The 26,095-nt window shown below is 42.6% G+C and overlaps 1 protein-coding gene across 5 annotated transcripts in view; it reads right to left on the reverse strand.

Moving 5' to 3' along the window:
* Window positions 1–26,095, reverse strand: part of LOC117418224 (myosin phosphatase Rho-interacting protein-like) — a 199,808-nt gene that overhangs the window by 70,393 nt on the left and 103,320 nt on the right. For 3 of the 5 annotated variants that reach the window (XR_009330822.1, XM_059035672.1, XM_059035673.1), the window contains exon 6: window positions 23,020–23,073. The exons of the other annotated variants lie outside the window; for them this stretch is intronic. Coding sequence is in view for 2 of the 3 variants with exons in the window: in XM_059035672.1 (XP_058891655.1) it covers window positions 23,020–23,073 (54 nt within the window). In the remaining variant the exon portion in view is untranslated. The remainder of the gene's footprint in view (window positions 1–23,019; window positions 23,074–26,095) is intronic. 5 annotated transcript variants of the gene reach the window in all.

A 26,095-nucleotide genomic window follows, 5' to 3' on the forward strand; every position in this document is an offset into this window, starting at 1 on the left:
AGCATCTCTATAATTAAAGGCAAAGTAGTAGATAAAACATTCTTCATTAATGGTGAGGCAATACCAACAGTGTCTGAGAAGCCAGTGAAGAGTCTTGGGAGATGGTACGACGGGGATCTAAAGGACACAGTTCGTGTGGGAGAAGTTAGACAACAAGCAGTGGAAGGGTTGAAGAGCATAGACAGCTGCGCTCTACCAGGTAAACTAAAACTCTGGTGCTTTCAGTTTGGTCTACTGCCGAGGTTGCTGTGGCCACTGACTGTGTACGAGGTTTCTTTGACAACAGTAGAGAAGCTGGAAGCTTTAATCAGTTCATACATCAGGAAATGGTTGGGAGTTCCACGCTGCCTCAGCAGAGTGGGACTTTATGGTAAAGGAATACTGCAGCTACCAGTCTCTGCTCTAACCGAGGAGTTTAAGTGCGCCAAGGTCAGATTGGAAATGACATTAGTAGAGTCACGCGATAAATGCGTAAGGGAGGCAGCACCTGTGTTGAAAACTGGAAGAAAGTGGGCGGCAAAGAAAGCTGTGGAAGATGCAAAGGCTGCCCTTCGAATTGGTGATATCATGGGACAAGTTCAGCATGGAAGAGGGGGTCTTGGTTTCAGTTCAACTCCTCCTACATGGCACAAGGCGGCCCCAGCTCAAAGAAGGAAGCTGGTAGTCAACGAGGTGCAAAAGCAGGAGGAGAGGATGAGGTGTATAAAGGCCATTTCCCAGGCCAAACAGGGAGAATGGATGAGATGGGAGAGTGTGGAACAACGCAAGATTGGCTGGCAAGACCTATGGTCAATGGAACAGAGCAGGATCAGTTTCCTCATCAGGTCAACATATGATGTTCTCCCATCACCACAGAACCTAAACCTCTGGGTTGGAGAGGATCCCTCATGTCCTTTGTGTTCATCACCTGCAACATTAAGGCACATTTTGACAGGATGTAAGGTGGCTCTTAGCCAAGGACGGTTTACTTGGCGCCATGACCAGGTGCTGCGATGTTTGGCCTTAGCATTGGAAGACAAGCGTAACATGACCAATAAGTTGCCACCTGTTCCATTAAAACATTACACACAAAAGACAACATTCCTCCGCCCAGGAGAGCAACCACCAAGAAAAGGTGTTAAAACCAATCCTCGCCCAGGACAACTGGAAGCTGCTAGAGACTGGAATATGCTGGCAGATGTTGGTCAACGGCTTATTTTTCCACCTGAGATTGCCACCACTAACCTTCGACCAGATATTGTCTTGTGGTCTAGATCAGCACGCCTTGTTCACCTAGTAGAGTTAACAGTGCCATGGGAGGACGCTGTAGATGAGGCGTATGAGAGGAAGAAACTGCGGTATGCTCAACTAGCCACTGAAGCGGAACAGCGAGGATGGAGAGTTCGGGTTTACCCAGTGGAAGTGGGTTGTCGAGGATTTGTGGCACACTCTACAACCCGGTTTCTCAGAGACGTCGGATTCAGTGGCCAAGAGTTGCGTCGTACAGTGAAGAACTTATCTGAAGCAGCAGAGAGGAGCAGCAACTGGCTGTGGTTGAGACGGAAAGATTCTGGCTGGGGACAGGTAAGTAAGCTGGGCTGAGTTGAGTGGGGGACGGAGGGGGGTGATTCTGGGACGCCAGAATCACCGTCGAGCCCTCTTGAGGTGTCGTGGGCTAGTCGACGAAACACTGAGGATGGAAGGTGCCCACTTGAAAACCCCAGAGATGTACCCTACTTAGCTCAATCCAGACTTTTGTCATGCTGATGCGCTGGGGAGGCCGCACTTTGGTTGATCCCCGGAGCCAGCATCGCAGCCGTTGTGTGTGCTGATGCGCCAGGGAGGCAAAATAAGCTGATCCCTGGAGCCAGCATTACACTTCAGCCATTAACACCAGACAGAAGGATATCTACATCATCATATGGAAGGAAACGTAAATGGATGGAGATGCATATGGATCACATTAGTTTACTGTAAAGCTACGTCTTAGTTGGTGCTTATCTTGGCGAGAGCCGAGTTCAAATCAGCATGAAGTTTTAACATCTACTCTCGTGTAATGGAAATCATGAGGATACTGATATATCTGAAGAATTCCTTTTGTGCAAGAAACTACCAAAACGTACATCTGGTGAGAAAATATTCAGATTGATTGATGAGTTTGTTGTGACAAATGGCATATCCTGCACAAAATGCACTGGGCTGTGTACCAATGGTGCCAGGGCTGTGACGGGTCTACAGAGTAGACTGGTGCCTTCTGAAGTGTATGGATTTTTAGACAACCACTCACAGACGGAACCTGCTGGTAAATTCAATGACACTGAATGGTTATTAAAGCTGGCATATCTTGCGGAGAACTGAACAGAGTCAATCTATCGATGCAAGGCGGCAATGCCAAAATATCATACAGTTATATAACAAACAGGAAGCCTTCCGTAAGGAGGCAATTAAATGGTGAGAGCGGGTGGAACGGGGGGGTTATTTCTATGTTCCCATCAGTGGAGGAACTCTGTGAAAACTCAAATTTGGCCATCATCACTGCAGTGAAGGACAGTATTTTTGCCCATCTCACAGCCCTAGAGCAGCAGTCTGGTGAATATTTTGCTGAATCTGAATCATGGCTGCTTAACAAAATGTGGATTCAGTTTCCCTTTTCAGAGAATACGAGCAGTGGTTCGACAGAGAAGGAAGAGGACCAACTCATAGAGCTTTCCAGTGTGTACAAGAATCAATATCTCACAAGTGAATGAAATGGAAATGAATTCCCAGAGCTTGCAGCAAAGGCCTTACAAGTTGTCTTACCATTCGCAAAAACGTACCTGTGTGAAACCGACTTCTCTTCCTTCTGCTCTGAAAACAAAATACAGCTCTCGACTTCAACCAGAACATGACCTCAGACTGTGTCTTTCTGTAGCCATATCTCAGAGGATTGAACATTTATGCTCATCACATCAAGCTCAAACATCATATTAATGTAAGTTGATTAACTTATTATATAATTGCGGTGGATATTGTGTACTAGTAACAGTAATGTAAGCATTTTTTTTCCTTATTCCTGTCAGGTGTATTTTTATATGATATACAGTAGTTACTTTCTTTACTTTTTTAATGTTCTGAATTGCATTCCAAGAAAGCAACTGAGTGCATGTAAGAATACTTTTCGGTTTCATTCGACTTTATGAAATGAGTTAATGCTACAGGGTGTACATTTTGGCCATACTGTAGCTGAAGAAGCCCTGTGCTGGGGCGTCAGGTGATAGAAACGCAGGAGCTCAAAAGCATGAAAAATGAAACTGTATCAAAAAGAAAAAAAGTAAATCGCAAAAGGAGGTGTCCGATTCTTAGTTCAGCAAAATATCAAAGTAAGAAAATATAGTAAGATGAGGGAAAATATTTTCAGTGTGTAAATCCAAGAAAGAAGCCAGCAGGTTTGCATTTTAAACTGCCCTGAGCCAGGGCCAACTCTTCAGTTGAGTTTCTCAGCACGCAAAGGAAGCCATATCTTTGGACGACAAACACGATGATTTAAGGCTTCGTTAAACCAACTAGGCCACATTCAACACTGTTTCCATGGTGACCAACGTGTTTGTTGCTGCAGCTGACACACAAAGAGTGATTAACCAATGGCATAACTACTGAGGAAAGTTCTAGAACACAGACAGCTAGACACTGATTGGAAGGAATTCTCGGAATCTGAGATAAATTATTGGTGTGCGTGAGCCTTTGGTATTGTCTCCAATACCCACCAGAACCCATGAGAGATTTGGAGTTTTAGCCTGATAACAATGATGCCTTTAACCAATGGTCAGTCATTTTGTGTATTAATAGAACTGTAATATTATTTCTTTTTTTTTTAAGAAAATGATAAAATTGAAAATAACTTAACTCTGTTCTATGTCTATGGGCAGAAGTAAAGCTATTTGTTTCAAAGTCAAATTTGTACCTGTTTCAGTCAACCTGTAAACAAATAAAACCAGAAAATGGACATCGCTTCTGCACTCTCTTTCAAAACTGCAATATAACAATATCTTAAGGCACAACAAGCTATCCTAAGTAATTAAACTGGAGTCTTTCTGAGGCTATTCAGAACAACGGTGCCCTGTGAGTTCCCCCTACCCCTGTGAACCCTGTTATACATGAAAGAGTTAATACAGAACAAAGTATGTCATTGTCACAGATAGCTTGTGGTGGTGATGTCAGACCTGGAAGAGCACACAGTACTGAGGGTGAAATGTGAATGCGCTTGCTTGCGCCGGTTTATTAAAACAGAAAATAAAAGGTTGAACAGACAAAACACTCAAAATAAAGGGCACAGTGGCCAAATGAACAGACACAAACAAACGATGGACAAACACTACACAAACAAGTATCATGCTGGCCCTCCAGTACGATAGCAATTTTACTTTTATTATTATTTTTAATCTCCTCTTTCTCTCTCTCCCATACCTCCTCGCTGTACACCCAACCCCGAGTGAGTGAAACATTCACCCTTTTATGCAGCTGTACCAATCTTTCAATTGGAATCTCGGTACATCTGCACGTGAACTACTTTGTGCCCTTCCCGTGCTTCCATACAAATATCCCTTTTACTGTGAAGTGACTGTGCCATCCTTGTGTCTAAATACAAATATACATTTTATAACACTCGTGCTACATTAACCCTATTATATCCTGTGTACCAATACATATACACCAACATATTAATACACCACATACTACATATAAACATAAAATACGCACAGGGGCGGGGCACACTGCCACAGTTACACATGAAAGAGTTAATACAGAGCAAGGTGTGTTATATATGAACGATTTAAAGAGTAAGAAGCGGGCGTCCAAAAAACACAGGGTTTTATAGTGTTACACGTCCCAACTGGGGTTTGAGATCTGTCTTTAAATCAATGCAGGAAGAGTGATTAAAAAAAAAAAAAAAAAAAACATTACCACAACACATTTAGTGCTCTGGCTTTTCTGTTCTGTACCACATCATGGATCATTATTGCTGTGTTACCTGTTTGACAATGTGGGCAATAATCCTTACACTATCATTGCACAAGTCTAGAACGGACATTTTGAAAAGAGCTTTGAAAACAGACTTTAAAGTTATTAGTGTAAAAAGTTGTCTGGATGTTAACAATGAAAAGAAAGATTACAGGTACGTTATTTAAACAGTAACAACACGTAGGGATGTGTAACGTTATATTTTTCTGAAACCCATGACTTACTTTTTAATATGGAGCAAGATGTGCTATACATGAAAGACTTAACATGGAGCAAGGTGTGTTACTGACACACACATGTCCCTCTCCAAGGATAAATATAATATCACCATGCAAGTGCACGTCACGTGATCTACACCCACAGCATGTAGAATATCATCTAATATCAGAACACTAGCTTAGTTTCACCAAAATCAGAAACACAGCTCTTGAGATATAGCTTTCAACATGTATGTTAGTAACATGCACCCCACATCATGGCTATAAATGCAAACTTAGAGCTTTCAGTATAATGATGACCATTATGGATATATACAGTCAGTGCCGCCCACAAAGGGATTCCAGGGGGCCCGGACTGGTTGATTTTTTTTTTTACAGCTGGCTGTGAATGTTGGTGTTCCATAGAATCATGCATCCCTGTGGAAACATGTCTCCCAAGAATGTGCGCGCGCACACACACATCACTGGTTCCTCCATTATATCCCCAAAACGGGATAAAAAGGACTACACTGTGGCTGCTTTTTTGTTGTTGTTGATAATCTCAACCAAAGTATATTGTTCTAGTTAAAGCATTCCCTAGCTTATTTTCCCATTATGTTGAATACAGAGCCAACAGCTACTGTACCAATATAGTCCAATTAACTCAATTACAATATGAGATAGTGCATGCTGTTAATTGAATATCAATCTGAACTCATTAACAGTGTCTAATCACTGAGAAATGAAGAATTACTTTTTACTTACTATGAACACTTCTAATTCATAACTGCAGTATTCAATAAAAAACATTTGGTAAATGATGATCACTGTGCTTAATCAGAACGGGAAGGCATGGTGTACAAAGGAGGATTATGACTCGTAACACTAATTGTATTATGCAAAATGCGGTTTATTTTACTAGCAGATGAGGTTCTTAGTGGGGTTTGAAATCTATGCTATGTCCTGTGTATAGAAGACCTGAGGAAACCACAAGAAAAGGTATATTGAAACTTTGTTGGATTTGTTTTGTTACACTGTTTTGTAAAAACCCAACTGTATAAATGGGTAATTGTATGTAAAAATAATGTGATATCTTGTAACAATTGTAATTCCCCCTGGATAAGGGCGTCTGCCAAGAAATAAATAATAATAATAATAATAATAATAATAATAATAATAATAATAATAATACTAATACTATATCGGGAAATGGCTAAAATGATATTTAGTTAAAAAGAACACAAGTTTAGTTAACACTCCAAAGTGGAGTTAGGACTTTGTGTGTTTGTTTTGTTTTTGTGTTACTGCGGTGCTCCCCTGTAAAAATGCTGTGACAATAAATATACGGCCACCGCCTCGTTTAAATACATTTGCTATCGTGAGCTGTGTTTATTTACACCAGAAGAGAAAAGATCCCGAAAGTGACAAAGCTTACCCCATCTTGTCACAAAATATTGAAACAAAGTGAATAGTTTGATAATCCTGAAACTGTTGAGAACTATTGATAGTTTCATTACTATTGATGGTTTCAACAGTAAAGAACAATTCAATAAATGAATCATAAAAAAATACTTTGAAAGCACATACCTTAAATAAATAAGACATTAAAGCTTTGTGACTAGAACGCGCTGTCCTTTAAAAAGTCTTCTTGAACCAGCTTGCAGTATTGGGGAGTACATGTAACAAGCTACTGTAATCCGATTACATTTTTCAGAAATTTGTAACTGTAATGGTTCCTTTTTCAGACAGGTAACGAAATGTGGTAATGGATTACATTTTACATAAAAAAATAACGTGGCTACTTTCCGTTACATTTTAAACAAGGACTATGGCTAATGATATAATAATCCAAAATGCCTGCAACACTGCACATGTCACATGAACGCGCCAGAGGACGGAACAAGTGGGTTCGAAAGCTGGATCTTCAAAGATTATTTCAAGCTGCAGCCTGATCAAATACAAAAATAATACAAAAAAAATTAAAATGTGCCTGAGGAGTAACTATTTGTAACTGCAATTGTAACTAGTTATAACTTTTTAATCCCCAACACTGCACATCTGACACCATCAGAAGCAACTGCTTGACTGCCAGCTTCCGCCCATAGCTGGGATCCAAACGCAATGAGGCACAGTGTTGCTTTCCAGCAGCAGGAAAAACTAAAACACAGGAAGCCTAGTGATTCTTATCGAGCAGTCACCAGGATGGCTACAGGGTGGACTGGCAGCAAGCACTGAAGGGAGCCAGCAGACACAGCACAGCAACATGCACTGACCAGGGAGCCAGCAGACACAACACAGCAACAAGCACTGACCAGAGACCCAGCAGACACAGCACAGCAACACAGCAACAAGCACTGACCAGAGAGCCAGCAGACACAACACAGCAACAAGCACTGACCAGAGACCCAGCAGACACAACACAGCAACACAGCAACAAGCACTGACCAGAGACCCAGCAGACACAGCACAGCAACACAGCAACAAGCACTGACCAGAGAGCCAGCAGACACAGCACAGCAACAAGCACTGACCAGAGACCCAGCAGACACAACACAGCAACACAGCAACAAGCACTGACCAGGGAGCCAGCAGACACAACACAGCAACACAGCAACAAGCACTGACCAGAGACCCAGCAGACACAACACAGCAACAAGCACTGACCAGGGAGCCAGCAGACACAGCACAGCAACAAGCACTGACCAGGGAGCCAGCAGACACAACACAGCAACAAGCACTGACCAGAGAGCCAGCAGACACAGCACAGCAACACAGCAACAAGCACTGACCAGAGAGCCAGCAGACACAACACAGCAACACAGCAACAAGCACTGACCAGAGAGCCAGCAGACACAACACAGCAACAAGCACTGACCAGAGAGCCAGCAGACACAGCACAGCAACACAGCAACAAGCACTGACCAGAGAGCCAGCAGACACAACACAGCAACACAGCAACAAGCACTGACCAGAGAGCCAGCAGACACAACACAGCAACAAGCACTGACCAGAGAGCCAGCAGACACAACACAGCAACAAGCACTGACCAGAGACCCAGCAGACACAACACAGCAACACAGCAACAAGCACTGACCAGGGAGCCAGCAGACACAACACAGCAACAAGCACTGACCAGAGAGCCAGCAGACACAGCACAGCAACAAGCACTGACCACAGAGCCAGCAGACACAACACAGCAACACAGCAACAAGCACTGACCAGAGAGCCAGCAGACACAACACAGCAACAAGCACTGACCAGAGAGCCAGCAGACACAACACAGCAACAAGCACTGACCAGAGACCCAGCAGACACAACACAGCAACACAGCAACAAGCACTGACCAGGGAGCCAGCAGACACAACACAGCAACAAGCACTGACCAGAGAGCCAGCAGACACAACACAGCAACACAGCAACAAGCACTGACCAGGGAGCCAGCAGACACAGCACAGCAACAAGCACTGACCACAGAGCCAGCAGACACAACACAGCAACACAGCAACAAGCACTGACCAGAGAGCCAACAGACACAACACAGCAACAAGCACTGACCAGAGAGCCAGCAGACACAACACAGCAACACAGCATCAAGTACTGACCAGGGAGCCAGCAGACACAACACAGCAACACAGCATCAAGCACTGACCAGGGAGCCAGCAGACACAACACAGCAACACAGCGACAAGCACTGACCAGGGAGCCAGCAGACACAACACAGCAACAAGCACTGGCCAGGGAGTCAGCAGACACAACAAAGCAACAAGCACTGACCAGAGAGTCAGCAGACACAACACAGCAACACAGCAACAAGCTCTGACCAGGGAGCCAGCAGACACAACACAGCAACAAGCACTGACCAGGGAGCCAGCAGACACAACGCAACAACAAGCACTGACCAGGGAGCCAGCAGACACAGCACAGCAACACAGCAACAAGCACTGAACAGGGAGACAGCAGACACAGCACAGCAATACAGCAACAAGCACTCACCAGGGAGCCAGCAGACACAACACAGCAACATGCACTGACCAGAGAGCCAGCAGACACAGCACAGCAACAAGCACTGACCACAGAGCCAGCAGACACAACACAGCAACACAGCAACAAGCACTGACCAGGGAGCCAGCAGACACAACACAGCAACAAGCACTGACCAGAGAGCCAGCAGACACAGCACAGCAACAAGCACTGACCACAGAGCCAGCAGACACAACACAGCAACACAGCAACAAGCACTGACCAGAGAGCCAGCAGACACAACACAGCAACAAGCACTGACCAGAGAGCCAGCAGACACAACACAGCAACAAGCACTGACCAGAGACCCAGCAGACACAACACAGCAACACAGCAACAAGCACTGACCAGGGAGCCAGCAGACACAACACAGCAACAAGCACTGACCAGAGAGCCAGCAGACACAACACAGCAACACAGCAACAAGCACTGACCAGGGAGCCAGCAGACACAGCACAGCAACAAGCACTGACCACAGAGCCAGCAGACACAACACAGCAACACAGCAACAAGCACTGACCAGAGAGCCAACAGACACAACACAGCAACAAGCACTGACCAGAGAGCCAGCAGACACAACACAGCAACACAGCATCAAGTACTGACCAGGGAGCCAGCAGACACAACACAGCAACACAGCATCAAGCACTGACCAGGGAGCCAGCAGACACAACACAGCAACACAGCGACAAGCACTGACCAGGGAGCCAGCAGACACAACACAGCAACAAGCACTGGCCAGGGAGTCAGCAGACACAACAAAGCAACAAGCACTGACCAGAGAGTCAGCAGACACAACACAGCAACACAGCAACAAGCTCTGACCAGGGAGCCAGCAGACACAACACAGCAACAAGCACTGACCAGGGAGCCAGCAGACACAACGCAACAACAAGCACTGACCAGGGAGCCAGCAGACACAGCACAGCAACACAGCAACAAGCACTGAACAGGGAGACAGCAGACACAGCACAGCAATACAGCAACAAGCACTCACCAGGGAGCCAGCAGACACAACACAGCAACAAGCACTGACCAGGGAGCCAGCAGACACAACACAGCAAGCACTGACCAGGGAGCTAGCAGACACAACACAGCAACAAGCACTGACCAGGGAGCCAGCAGACACAACACAGCAACACAGCATCAAGCACTCACCAGGGGGCCAGCAGACACAACACAGCAACACAGCGACAAGCACTGACCAGAGAGCCAGCAGACACAACACAGCAACACAGCGACAAGCACTGACCATGGAGACAGCAGACACAGCACAGCAACACAGCAACAAGCACTCACCAGGGAGACAGCAGACACAGCACAGCAACACAGCACAGCAACAAGCACTCACCAGAGAGCCAGCAGACACAACACAGCAACACAGCGACAAGCACTGACCAGGGAGCCAGCAGACACAACACAGCAAGCACTGACCAGGGAGCTAGCAGACACAACACAGCAACAAGCACTGACCAGGGAGCCAGCAGACACAACACAGCAACACAGCATCAAGCACTCACCAGGGGGCCAGCAGACACAACACAGCAACACAGCGACAAGCACTGACCAGAGAGCCAGCAGACACAACACAGCAACAAGCACTGACCAGGGAGACAGCAGACACAGCACAGCAACACAGCAACAAGCACTGACCAGGGAGACAGCAGACACAGCACAGCAACACAGCACAGCAACAAGCACTCACCAGAGAGCCAGCAGACACAACACAGCAACACAGCGACAAGCACTGACCAGGGAGCCAGCAGACACAACACAGCAACACAGCAACAAGCACTGACCAGGGAGCCAGCAGACACAACACAGCAACAAGCACTGACCAGGGAGCCAGCAGACACAACGCAACAAGCACTGACCAGGGAGCCAGCAGACACAACACAGAAACACAGCAACAAGCAATGACCAGGGAGCCAGCAGACACAACACAGCAACAAGCACTGACCAGGGAGCCAGCAGACACAACACAGCAACAAGCACTGACCAGGGAGCCAGGAGACACAACACAGCAACAAGCACTGACCAGGGAGCCAGCAGACACAACATAGCAACACAGCATCAAGCACTCACCAGGGAGCCAGCAGACACAACACAGCAACACAGCGACAAGCACTGACCAGGGAGCCAGCAGACACAACTGAATACCTGTATCAAACAGGGGTGTTATGGGGCTGGATCCCAAGTGGTGGGCCGCAGACCTGCCACTTGTTTACTACCTGAAGTCAACATTTTATTTTGGTATTTGTATTTTCTGACAGACACTTTTCATGGATCCCAGCTGCAACTCCCATTCGCCAAGGGTGCATTACCTCACAGTGCATTCAGCACGCCTCACACAGCACAGGCCAGTGGGCAAGGTACTGAGGTTTTATTATTAACGTACCATCTAAATGCTCAAAAAGTATGAAAAATTACTTAATACCAATGATAGGATAATTCATTATAGCATGTAATGTTAACACAGACTTTCACAAACACAGGTGCATGTACATTATTTAATGGACATTGAAAAAAAAGAATGCTGTATTTTCTGGTTATGCTCAAATTAGGGCATTTGTAAAAAAAAAAATAGTCTTCCAAACAGGGTCGTTTACCCACTTTTGTGTTTACCACTACACCACATGACCTTTTCTTCTAGGCTTTTATCCATGTTTGGCCACCAAATGAAACTTCACACTAAGCTTTTCAGCGTGGAATCCCAGGGTGGGCTTCATGTAGTTCATCCATGACTCGTGTACACCCTGGGGTTGGCACCATTACATGTGAACCCCACAGTATGCAACCATCTTGTACGCTCAACTCATTTTTACACATGAAGTAAGGCTTCAGCTCACAATCTTCTACAGATCTGGCCAACCTTGAAGAAGTAACTTCTTAATCGTGACATCACTGGATCCCGATCTGTCCACAGCTTGATCTGCTTTGCATTCACTGGTGACCACGCTAGTCGTTCCATCAAGAATATGGTATTTCCATGGCAGAATGTCTGGGCGTCTGCATTAGCATGGTCCTTGCCAGCCTTATACACAATTATACTGGTAGGCTGATAAAATAAGTTCCCAGCGTTGGATTCTTGCTGAAGCCATAGGTGTTATAGCTTTAGTTTGGCTGAACAAGCTCATTAGTGGCTTGTGGTCTTTACCAGTGGCGGCTGGTCATTAAGGGTTGAACGGGCTAAGCCCCTCCAGGGACATATTATTCCAACGTGTTAATTTACAGCGCTAATATTCCTTGTTAGTTCCCCTTATCATCAATTAATTTAATTCAGTCCCTTGTTTAAATTTACAGCAAAGGCGCGCCCTCTAGCATTAGGAAGTTGTTGACATTCCTTGACTTTTGTCGTTATCAGTTTGGAGAGGGCTGCATTTCGTTAGCCCTCGGCTTTATTCGAGTTGCTATGTGTTCATTACTTCATCAGTTGGGGCTCGCAGGGACTCCCTACAGTTCACGTGAAGCACACCGGGAATAAATCGGGCTCTGATCTCCGAGTATTTACGGAAACTACAGATGTAACCCTTCAGCCTGCCAGTTTCCCAGTTATTCGTGACGAGGGTAAACGGCGAGTAGGGTACAATGAATTACATTGACAATTTGCTTCAGAAGCCTTTTTTATGTCAATAGAAGAAAGGTTTGGAGGTGAAAAGGCTGGGTGTACACCAGCCTCATGATATTAAAATAAAATTACGCAAAATGACAAGAAAAAAAAGAAGCTTTTGTGTGTTATGGTTTGACAGGAATGACTGCTGACTGGAGTGAAGACAATTTATTTTATTTTTTTTCCATGCATCTTGTCTGGAGGGGATACAGCTTGGACCAAAACAGGAGTTAATGATTCAAAACAACTGTCAGAGAAAGTTAAGAAACACAAGTGCAGTGCTTCTCAAATTGGAAACTGTTAAACAGAAAATGACTGTAAACATTAATATTGCTACTCAGAATGATGTAGGTTACCGTATTTCTATGCAAAGGCATAATGAGCTTGAACAGAAGAATAGGTGTATTCTTTCCCGGATAATTGACTGCATCAGGTTCTGTGGAAGTCATGAGTTGCTGATGAGAGAGAGTCTTCTTTAAATCGGGGAGTGTTTCTAGATTTGGTAGATGTGTTTTCTCAACTAGACAATCAGTTAGCTGGTCACCTTGCAAATGCAACTGTGTCTAAAAATACATCGAAGACCATACAGAACGAACTTCTAGATTGTATGCTGGAAGTTTCAAATGCAAGCTTCATGTCAGTACAATCCGATGAAACGACAAATGTGTCACATACAACTCCACTAGCGATTGTGCTAAGGTATCACTGAGGGCTTGTGACAGAAATAGAATTATTCTTGGTGGTAAATCTCCCTCCCGACCTATGAGGGCGCTAAGTATAGGGAACAGAGTACCCTGGACCGGATGGCCTGACAATTCATTCCCAGGGTTAAAAGGATGCCGGTCATCTAAAAAGGGGGCAGAACTCCAGTGCACTAACTCGGAAGGGAAATGATGTGGCAGCCGCGGATTGGAGGAGTGACTGCAATCGTTTACCAAGGGGTCATGAGTGACGGCACAAATAGGGGATGGAGCGAAGTGATCTGTTCCTTCGTTTATGGTTAAGGAAACAACCCGGAAGGACCTGTGTTAAAAATATCGTACGTGAGTGTTTTGTTTGTTTTGTCTCGTCTCTAATTGTTACTTGTTGTTATTAGTAGACGGCTAACACGTTCCAGAGCTGACGCCAGAGGCCATCATGAACCCGGACATCACTACACCCGTGTCACAATAATAACTGTATTAGCACCACGAGCACTGTTGCACGCACCCAGGACTGGTGACTGTGTTTGTATATTGTGTGTGTAACTGGACTGTGTTTATTATTTGGGACTGCAAACCCTTTATTTTGAACTGTGCAATACACATTGCTGTGTATTGCCTGGGATTATTGTTTGAGGTCATCAGTTCTGGATTACAATATTAAAAGCCTTTCTAATTGGATTATCATTGTTTTGTCTCCTGATTAAGCACTGCATCACTTCTGCACCTGTACTTTGCCACAGGGCTCTTTAGTTGAGAGGTTGCTCGGGACCGAACGGCTGAAGGATTAGCAACACTTCTGAAGCAAGAACTGGAGCCTTACAATTTAAAAACAAAACTTACAGCGTAGACATACGATGGTACAGCTGTAATGAGTGGTGCATTAAATGGTGTCCAAGCAAGACTCAAAGAAAGTTATCCATATGCGCACTTTGTCCATTGTTATGCTCACCAGCTAAATATTATTATGCGGTAAGTCTGCACAGTCGTCAAACCAATCAGAGTTTTCTTTGCAAATCTTTCAGGCTTTTCAATGTTTTTCTCAACATCCCCGAAAACGAAAAGCTGTTCTTGATGACTTGTGCAAAAGTCAGATTCCAATTTCAGGGGCAATACGGTGGGATTTTAAGCAGAACAGTAAACACTTGTCTATGAAAATCAAGGCTCTGCACGAGTGCTTTGAGAAAATTCAAAAAGAGTTCGGTTGGGATGATGGATCAGTTCTGCAATCTTATGGACTGGCAAAGCTTCTGGGAGATGAAGATTTTCTTTTCTTTTTCATTTTGCCATGTTTCACTTGGACATTCTTTACAACATCTTACAAAAGCGAAATTCGACTGCAGTAGTAATTAAACACTCTCTGGACAAGCGAAACTGAACCACCAAAAAGAAGAATTCGATCAAACAATACTGATGTAGCGAAGGAAGCATGTAACATTTATGATTTTATTGATTCAGAACGCTTCCATCAATTCAATGTGGATTTTACCAATGAACAACTGGACATAGCAGTGAAGTCGAGCCCTGCAGTGGGACTGGGTTCCTGTGGGACCCGCAGACAGGATAGCAAAATGTTACTTTGTTGTGGACGGGACAAGGTGGGCAAAAATATCAGATTGTGGTAATTTGCGGGAACAGACTCGATCTCTTTTCTGTTTACCAAGAGTAGGCTAATCAGGAAATTCCAAATTATTTTGTTTGAGCTTCTCTTTTGTATAAGTATTTAGCTACTGCACTCTGAATCAGGTCCGAGATCCCAGGTCTCGTTGTCGTTCTGTGACGTCACTTACGCAGACTGTCAGTGCTGTATCAGCTTGCTGTCAGTGTTTTTTGAAAAATGACTGAAAACCTAAGGAAGTAGAAGATCTTAATTAAAAGAAATAGTACAGCGTCGAGAAGTAGAAAAATGGCGATAAATTTTGGATAAATCTGTTTAAAATGAGTAAATATTGTGCAAATCAACTGATAGCCATTTTGCTGATTTCTGTCTTAGAATTGTCTAAGAGGGTTACTTGTAGTTGTAGCTACTGTCAAAGTGAGTTCCAGTATCACAGACATGCATCTAGTCTGCTTTATCACCTGCGTGCTAAACATGCTTTCACTTCTCAAAATACACGTAGTTTTTCTGCTACAGACAACAACAACAAATGAAACTCGTCAGTTTCTACTCTTTTAGAAATTCAGGATCGCTGCAAACCCATGAATCAAGCGAAGTACGATATTATAAGTAGAACCAGTGCTTTTGGATAGCTACCGACTATCCAACAATTGATTGCACTTGTACCAGCATTTGACAAGGCTACCTTGCGCGTTACCATTCAGGACCCCAGTAACAAGTAGCTTAGGGCTAAAAAACTGAGGGAGAAACTCACCTCTATGCCTGTCTTGCAAGGGTTGCCTCAGAAGCCGCCCTTAATGCTCTAGTTCCAAAGCCAGGGTTTTGAGGATCCATGACATTTAGTCTGTAGAACCTAGTAAATGTATGGGGAGTAGCCCATACCATTGCATTGCAAATGTCCTTGACAGATACACTCTGGAATAAAGCCCACAAAGTTGCAATGCTCCTGGTGGAATGGGCAGTGTGCTTTTCTGGAGGGGGCAATTTGGGTCGCTCATCTGCTATCCAGTTGGCCAGCCTGTTTAGACAGGGCTTGACCATGGGACTTCCTCCGATAGCAGACAGAAAATAGTTCGGACTGCCTACAACTTTTTGTGCTGTCAACATAATACGTTAGGTCCCGCACAGGGCAGAGCGTATGGAGCTGCCACTCTCTATCAGACTGGAAAGGAGGTGGATGGAAAGCCTCCAATTCCACAGACTGGTTGACATGAAATGCCAAGATAGTTTTCGGCAAAAAAGCAGGATTGGTACGGAGCACAACCCTTGTCCTGGCTTCTGCAAAAATTAAGCAGGCTTTCGCAATTGAGAATGCCTGCATCTCTCACCCGCTTTGTGGAGGTGATTGCAAGTAATAAAGCCACTTTAAGCAATAAAAATTTCAGCTCAGCTGAATGCAAGGGTTCAAATGGAGGCTTCATGAGTGCTTCAAGCACCATGTTAAGCCTCCAGTGAGTAACAATATCTTTCACAGGCACCAAAGCCACTTTAAAAAGTTTACTTTTGACTAGAAGAGTGTGTTATAAGAAAACACATTAAATACATGTTAAATACATTAAATATATATCTACTTTGCACAAATACTAAAATATTACAGAATATTTCATGAATAAATACCATTTTTAATACCTCCACCAAGAAGAGAGAGAGACCTTCTGGTGAATCTGCTCCTGGCTCTTGCTAAACTGGCAATTTACAAGACCAGGAAGCGCAAGATCATCGAGGAGGGTCTCTTTGATTGTGGGGCCATGTTCAGGGCCCTCGTCCGATCCCGGGTTCATTTAGAGCACGCCCACGCGGAGTCTGCTGGCGACATGACATCTTTTGTCGACCACTGGGCTCTAGGGGGCGTGCTCTGTACCACTTCCCCTTTGGTTTTGAATATTTAGTTTACAGTCCTTTTTCAACCGTTTTTTCTTTAATTAGTTAAGGCCTAGTACTTGTTGGCACCCCTATTTGTTTAGGGGTGCTAAACTGAATTTTTTCTCCGGCCACCTTTGGGCGGCTGGTGCACCGGCTGCCATTGGGCAGTCGGTATAGTCCGGCCACCAGGCCTTAAATAGGACTACACTGAGGAACCTTCTGCTGCAGTTCTGGCTGCATTTCTCCCCCACGCAGTTTATTTTCGGCTAATCTGTTCATACCTCCACCAAGAAGAGAGAGAGACCTCCTGGTGAATCTGCTCCTGGCTCTTGCTAAACTGGCCACTTACAAGACCAGGAAGCGCAAGATCATCGAGGAGGGTCTCTTTGACTGTGGGGCCATGTTCAGGGGCCTGGTCCGGTCACAGGTTAATTTAGAGCACGCCAATGCGGAGTCCACTGGTGACATGATGGCCTTTGTCGACCAGTGGGCTCTAAATTGTGTCCTCTGCATGGTTAATTTTGGGGCACATTTTCAATTACACATTTCATTTAAGTCTTTTTTAAAATGTTTTTTTTTTTCGTTAAATTAGTTAGTTGCCAGTTTTTGGTAGCACCCCTTTTTGTTTGAGTGCTAAACCAATTTTTTTCACAGGCTGCCACTGGACAGCTGGTGTAGTCCCCCTACTGGCACTAAATAGGACTACTACACAACAAGTATAGTTATTACATTACACAGTAGCTATTCAATAATATAAAATTCTGAGATTCTATTTTATTGCCGATTACTACTGCAATCTAGTCCCTTTTCTGCCTAAGAAACTGCATCTTCTCTCCTTGATTTCCACTTTCCATCTTGCTCTATCTCTGTGCTATCCTCCAGTGTCCAATCTGTAAACCAGGCCCTTCCTGTATGAAAACATTACATATCTCAATATTTCTATTTTTCTATATTTAAAAGTAGGCTGAACAGCTGGTTTCTTTGTTCAAGGGAAGGAGGAGCAGATGAGCGCCCTGGGAGTTGTGGGTAATCATTTTGACCAGAGAGTGGGAGAGAGATATAGACAAGAAGCAGGTCGGCAGAGACAAAGTAAGGCGCTGTGTACTGATTATATGGCGCAAAAAAAAAATCCCATAGGCTGCAGAGGGATATGGAGAGAGGTGGTGATGTTAGAGAGGAAATGGAGACTACGGGAATTAATGACAGAATCGGAAAAAGGAAGAGTGGTGTTGATGGAAAAAATGAGGAAAGAACAGAAGTAATGGATAAAATAATTAAATCAGCAGAAATGAATAGGGCTGGAGGAAATGGGGAAGGGAGAAAAGAGGAAATAGGAATAATAGTCAGATCAACAATAACAGGCACAGATTTTAGTAAAATAAGTCCACTGAAAATTGTTGAATGGATTATGGAAGGAATAGGAAGTGTGAGTGGTGACAGTGGAGGACTGTACATGTGGATGTTTGAGCAAAACACAATGCAAACACATCACGAAGCTGGAGAAACTAGGTACACTTCCAATAGAAAGTTATCCTCTGCAGGAGAGAGTAGTAAGTGAAGAAGTAATATATGGGGTAACAATGGACATGGATGTGAATGAAATTGTACAGGAATTAAATGATGACAAAGTAATGGAAGCTAAAAGTATAGGGAGGAGAAATGTAAAGTAAGAAAAAGTAATTCCTGGATTCCAGGCTTTCAGAATGAATGAATACAATCCACCACTGCTAAGATGTTTGGTCATATAGCTGCATATTACAAAGGGAAAAGAAGGTGTTCAAAGTGTGGGGAAGATCACGAGTATAATGAATGTAGCGCAAAGGTGGGGGAGATCATAGTGCAGCATACAGAGGATGTGAAGAAACTAGACAAGCAAATGATATACAACAACTGAAAATTGATGGTAAACTGACATGTGGAAGCAACTAGGTAATTTAAGGAAAAACAAATTAGAAAAGAGGAAGGGGGAGACAAGGTGCAAAGGATTGAACAAACAGAGAAAAGAAAAAACAAATGAAAATACTAGCAGTAACAAAAACACAGTTTATTAATTTCATGGTGGAGGTGATAAACTGCACAGCACAAACAAAAAGCAGAACAGAAAAACTTAAAATAATTCTGAAAGCAGGAGAAAAATATCTACAGATGACAGGAATAACCACAGAACAGATTCATGGAAGTGTGAGATTTAAAACTGAAAGCAAGCTTTTACAAAACAAACCAAAGTAAAGAAATTAAATATAAAATATGGACAACATAATTAAAGACATGGATGGGGCCAGATATTTGGGGGTTTATTTAGATTTAAAAAAAAAAAAAAGTGATGTGGCATAAACATATCAAAATTATAACAGGTAAGTGTAAAGGATATTAAATGTATTGAGAGCAATAGCAGGTACCAAATGTGGTGCAGATCAAAAGTCTTTTAATGATATATACAAGCTACAATAAGAAGTGTGATAGATTATGGAAGTTCTACAGGCAGTGAGTGAGAGTCAATTAAAGAGTTTAGAAGCAATTCAGACACAGGCATTAAGAACGAATTAACAGGAACAATGAGATCATCACCAATCAAGGCTTTGCAAGTAATGACAGGAGAGATGCCACTAAGATTAAGGAGAAAGTTAATATAAACTATTGGAATACGACTATCTTTTAGTGAAGAACATCCAGTGAGGGGGAGTATTGGGACAAATTGGTATCATGAATATAAAAAGGGAAAATGGGAAAAAGCTGGTGGAGCATTTGATTCCATATGACAAACTGGGCAAAAGAGATTAAGATTGAGGAAATAAAAAGAATGGAAAAGAGAGATAAAATATTAATGCCAAAAAATAGATGTTTAAGAAACCAAAAATATGTAAACTGTTAAACACAATAATTAGCAAGAAAGGAAATAAAATGGAAACTAAGATAAAATGATAGGAATCAAAAGACCCTATCTGGGAAAACAGGATAGACTTATTATATTTAAATTCTGGCCTGTGATTGGTTAAAACCACATCAGAGGAGCAAAAATAGATTGAACAATTGCCCTAACATCCCTACACCACAAGACAAGAGTCTCCCTCTGACATGTGATTGGTTCACATCACTGTCAGCCCCGCCCCTTTTCAAAGGAACGCACCGCCTTTCCCCTGCACTCCTCACAACACAAGAAAATGGCTGAAAGTGAAAGAGCTGCTCAACAGTGCTTCTGACATAACAAAATTAATTACAAAACATACTACAAAAGAAAGATGCTGAAATGGTGATTAAAATGTCACTGTCACTGTTTTCTGACTTTTTGAAATTCAAACTAATTCAACTCGATGATGTAAACAAATATGACGTCTAGGATCTAAACACACTAAGACTATAATGCAGCAGTCAAGAAGACTTTGCAGTATGAACTTCAAAAACATGTTCTGTTATTTATTTATTTACTTATGCTGTACCAGCTATATTTAAACAAAATATAGAAAGTCATACTTACTATCCAGCCTTGCCTCACTTATTTTCTTGACTGATTCATGTATTAATTATGTACAATACTGCACACTCAGCTCACAGTGGAAAGCTTGTGTCTTCAGGCATTATAGCCCCCCTGTCAGGGCAATCATTTTCCACTATGATACTCCTCTCCAGTCCATATTTACTATAGATTCATTAACATACATTTCTTAGAGGGTACCTGTGGTGAACTGTAAGCGAATATAGACTTTTCAATAGAAAATATGTTTAGTCATAAACATATTTACTAAACATTACTTAGCAATGATCCTGAACCATCTACCAAACATTACTGAACGATCCTGAACCATCTACCAAACATTACTGAACGATCCTGAACCATCTACCAAACATTACTGAACAATGATCCTGAACTACCTACCAAACATTACTGAATGATCCTGAACCATCTACCAAACATTCCTCAACAATGATCCTGAACTACCTACCAAACATTCCTCAACAATGATCCTGAACTACCTACCAAACATTACTGAATGATCCTGAACCATCTACCAAACATTACTGAATGATCCTGAACCATCTACCAAACATTCCTCAACAATGATCCTGAACCATCTACCAAACATTACTGAATGATCCTGAACCATCTACCAAACATTACTGAATGATCCTGAACTACCTACCAAACATTACTGAACGATCCTGAACCATCTACCAAACATTACTGAACAATGATCCTGAACTACCTATCAAACATTACTGAATGATCCTGAACCATCTACCAAACATTACTGAATGATCCTGAACCATCTACCAAACATTACTGAATGATCCTGAACCATCTACCAAACATTACTGAACGATCCTGAACCATCTACCAAACATTCCTCAACAATGATCCTGAACCATCTACCAAACATTACTGAATGATCCTGAACCATCTACCAAACATTCCTCAACAATGATCCTGAACTACCTACCAAACATTACTGAATGATCCTGAACCATCTACCAAACATTACTGAATGATCCTGAACCATCTACCAAACATTACTGAACAATGATCCTGAACTACCTAACAAACATTACTGAATGATCCTGAACCATCTACCAAACATTACTGAACGATCCTGAACTACCTACCAAACATTCCTCAACAATGATCCTGAACCATCTACCAAACATTACTGAATGATCCTGAACCATCTACCAAACATTCCTCAACAATGATCCTGAACCATCTACCAAACATTCCTCAACAATGATCCTGAACCATCTACCAAACATTACTGAACAATCCTGAACCATCTACCAAACATTCCTCAACAATGATCCTGAACCATCTACCAAACATTCCTCAACAATGATCCTGAACCATCTACCAAACATTACTGAATGATCCTGAACCATCTACCAAACATTACTGAACAATGATCCTGAACTACCTATCAAACATTACTGAATGATCCTGAACCATCTACCAAACATTACTGAACGATCCTGAACCATCGACCAATCATTCCTCAACAATGATCCTGAACTACCTATCAAACATTACTGAACAATGATAAAACATGTGCAGAAGAAACAGCAAGTAACGAGTTCATTTTCAAAAGACAAAAAACCCACATAGGCCCAGTGCCCCTCCCCTACCTCTTATTCTAGAGTTCAAATAGCTCTCTGCGAAGGAACAACACACCTGTTCTTTTTACTGTACATCAACGGTTAGAAACAACCTCACAATTCTAAAATGAAGTTGTTTCTCACAAGTGAGGACTGAAGTTCTGTCACACTTTACAATGGTGGAAAATGAGTTAAACACATTTCACTCTCAAAGGATTTTAGGGTTTTCTTTTTCCCCCAGAGAATTTTTCATGTTTCTCAACTTCCAATAAATCATGTTATCTTTCAGAGATTGTAACAAGAAAACCGTCTTGAGTGCCTTTATCAGTGCAGCTGAAGTGTTTGTTTACTTGAGCCTATCTCATAATATTTGATTGAATGTTTTTGAAGTGATTTTTAAGATCCTTTAAGTGCACTTACAGGTAATCTCTTTCTTACTGGTACAGGCAGACACATACTGTCAGTATATGAAACATGAGGGAAATGTGAGGAAATTGTGATTACCTAATGACATTCCCTTTATACAGAAAGAAAGAAGTGTAATTAATTAAAAAGGTGTGTGCAAATATGAAGAAAATAAAGCTTCAAATAATATATTGAGACATTAATTAAGCTTCTAAATAAAAAAAGAAAAAACTTTACAAAGTTGTAGTAAATAGTGATGATGGCAATGCCGTGGCGTGTTCCTAGATAATAATAAAACTCCCTCATTCAAATAATGTCTTTATTGACTCAGTTCCATTATTCCAAACACACCACAGCCTTAAATAAATAACCTTATACTGTAAATTACCTCGAGAGATTTGTGTGAACCTTTAAAACGTAAACCTTGAAGCTATCTCTTTTTTACTAATATATCTTTGAAAAAACACAGTGACACTGCATCTTTCTGCATTCATTTACCCCCAAACCCAATTGAAAGCACAAAAAGGTTTTTATTTATTTCCAACTTACAATACATCCGTTCATCTCCTCAGAAGACAGTCGCATAGAGGTTTGTGAGCCCATCTGCCAATAAAAATGATGATGAGCAGGCTAAAATACTGACTCAAGCAGAGCCCACATGTCCCTCCTGGTTAACAAACAGGTTAGGGTAGATTTTCAAGGGCGTCACTGCCATGGGGCCTGCAATTCCTTTATTATATCAGTGATGCAGTAGGTTCACCTTTAAATAGCTTTGCTATAGAAAAAAAGTATGTACACAGAACAAAATACTGGTACACTCCCTTCTAGAAGTATACGCCACTGTATTATATTTTAAAGCAGGTGAAATCTGCGCTGTATAAGTAACTGAGTCAAGTGGAAAAAACGTTAAAACCTTTATTTTATAGTTGAATTATTAACATCCGTTGTAAACCCAGGTGGCCATGGTTCAAATTGGTTTCTGTAGTATCATTCTAAAATTTTACAGATGTAAAATTGTACAGCTGTCATTTTATGTATATTTTTGTAATATACAATGAAATGCATAAAATCAGAAATATTTGTATAGTAACAGGATATTCTTTAGAAAATAAACATGGTGTAGGCTAAACATGGGAAAAGCTGAAAGTAATTCCTCAAGTGAAGCTGTAGTGTTAACTGATATGTTCAGTCCTCTTACCTTTTAATGATGTTTTCAATCATTCTCTGTGATTTGTATTACAATTAAAACTAGACTTTGATGAGTCTGAGCTGTTCCAGTTGCTTGCCATGTTCCAGAATCTGCTGAGTTAACACCCCAGATTCAAAGGCCTCTCCACCCCAAACTTTAGCTGACATTTTCACCATTCACTTCTGGTTTTTAATAACAATGCGCAAATAATGCCTGAGGGAAATACAGCAGCTTACGTGAATAGAAAAAAAACTGCCTAGAAGTAGTTACTCTGTGCATTGAATGATTCAGGAAATTGCTAGCATCATAGATGAAGATGGTTCACATAACAAAGACGTGGAGTTGGGCGGTTTCGGATCAGGTGATATAGACTCTGTACTCTGATTGATTACGCTATATATATATATATTTCTTTGTAAGCCCAGGTTTCTAAGGGGAATGGGGTGGGTGCAGGCCCTGTTATGTAAGGAATGGTTTCTAAGGGGAATGGGGTGGGTGCAGGCCCTGTTATGTAAGGAATGGTTTCTAAGGGGAATGGGGTGGGTGCAGGCCCTGTTATGTAAGGAATGGTTTCTAAGGGGAATGGGGTGGGTGCAGGCCCTGTTATGTAAGGAATGGTTTCTAAGGGGAATGGGGTGGGTGCAGGCCCTGTTATGTAAGGAATGGTTTCTAAGGGGAATGGGGTGGGTGCAGGCCCTGTTATCTAAGCCATGGTTTCTAAGAGGAATGGGGTGGGTGCAGGCCCTGTTATCTAAGCCATGGTTTCTAAGAGGAATGGGGTGGGTGCAGGCCCTGTTATGTAAGCCAAGGTTTCTAAGCAGCAGTGTGGAGTAGTGGTTAGGGCTCTGGACTCTGGACCGGAGCGTCGTGGGTTCAATCCCAGGTGGGGGACATTGCTGCTGTACCCTTGAGCAAGGTGCTTTACCTAGATTACTCCAGTAAACACCCAACTGTATAAATGGGTAATTGTATGTAAAAATAATATGTAAAAATAATTTAATTGTATGTAATAAATAATGTGATATCTTGCAACAACTGTAAGTCGCCCTGGATAAGGGCATCTGCTAAGAAATTATTAATAATAATAATAATAATAATAAGCGGAATGGGGTTAGTGCAGGCCCTGGTTTGGCATCTCAGAACTCTTTCCACCGCACAGAGAACGTGTCCTATTGGCCCCTGTCCTCACAATCTCAAGCTTTCAATGGTCTGTATTTGCTGTGCTGGTAAGTGAGGCTCTGAGTGCTTTTCATGCACACGTTGTTAAAGTTATATTTTGGCGACTGTCGACAGATTAGAAGTGACAGGCCGAGAAAAAAAACCCTTTGAAATGCTGGCCAAGCTTTCCTAATCAGGAAGTGTGAGCAGTTAAGCCTGAATAACAGTCGTTCCCTGTGAGTCGGTCCCCTCTGTGTGAGTGAAGGGTATTATCACAGATTTCTCTCTTCAGTAGGTGGAGAATGCTGTCAGCTTACACCCTTCCGTCTGACATCCTGTTATTGTATTTAAAATAAAGACTTTAATGACTGTTTATTTTAGCATTTCGACCTGTTCTTTTTAACTTGAAAGCAAGTTTGTTTAAAATTAATTTTAATAACTGTGGTTCTACTTATAAAACATAAAACAGTCTATGGCACGATAAATGTTTACCACAGTAAATCTGCACTGCAATTTTGCAGTTCTCCCATGCTTTTCCCATTGTTATACTGTACATTTACCATAGTAATAATTTTGTTCCTTCACTGCAGAAATTCTCCACAACTTCTCAGGAGAACAGTGTGTGTCCTCCGATCCTATTGTGAGACCTGTCACACATAATAATTAATCATTAGTGGTCCACTATAGCACACCACTCTAGCCTGGCCAGGCATTCAAAATAGTTACACTGATATTATGGGAATTAGTAAATGGCTACTGCTAAATAAAAAACAAAACAGGTGGACAGCGCAATAAATAGAGTGACCAGTTATTATTTTTGTTTATTTTCCCCCAATTTGGAATGTCCAATTATATTTTTTCTCGTCACCGCAGCGAGTCCCCACACAGCACAGATGTTCTGAGGGCGTGTGAGCGTCCTCCGATCTCGCAAGCCTAAAGCCAAAATTGCTTTTATGGCGAGCAATCTAGAGCAGAGGTGGGTGGGCTACCGATCCCAGAGAACAGAGACCAGCCCTGCCTCTTATCTGCTCTGAATGTGCTCGGTGTCTGGCCAGTAAGGTTTGCTGTTGCGAGATGAGGAGAAGCAATCCCTGTCGGTTTTCCATCCCCCACCCTGGGAGCGTCACAGCCAATGTGACTCCCCCTTCGGGGTCCCCAGGAAAGTTTGGCCTCTTTGCACAGCTCGGACACGAACTGCCGCCGTCCAAGCAGTGTGACTCATCCTGCACTCCCAGCGGCAGCGTTTTAACTGGATCAGCCACTCAGGGCCCCCCCCGG

This window comes from Acipenser ruthenus, chromosome 13 (assembly GCF_902713425.1).
Source record: "Acipenser ruthenus chromosome 13, fAciRut3.2 maternal haplotype, whole genome shotgun sequence".
Taxonomy (NCBI): domain Eukaryota; kingdom Metazoa; phylum Chordata; class Actinopteri; order Acipenseriformes; family Acipenseridae; genus Acipenser; species Acipenser ruthenus.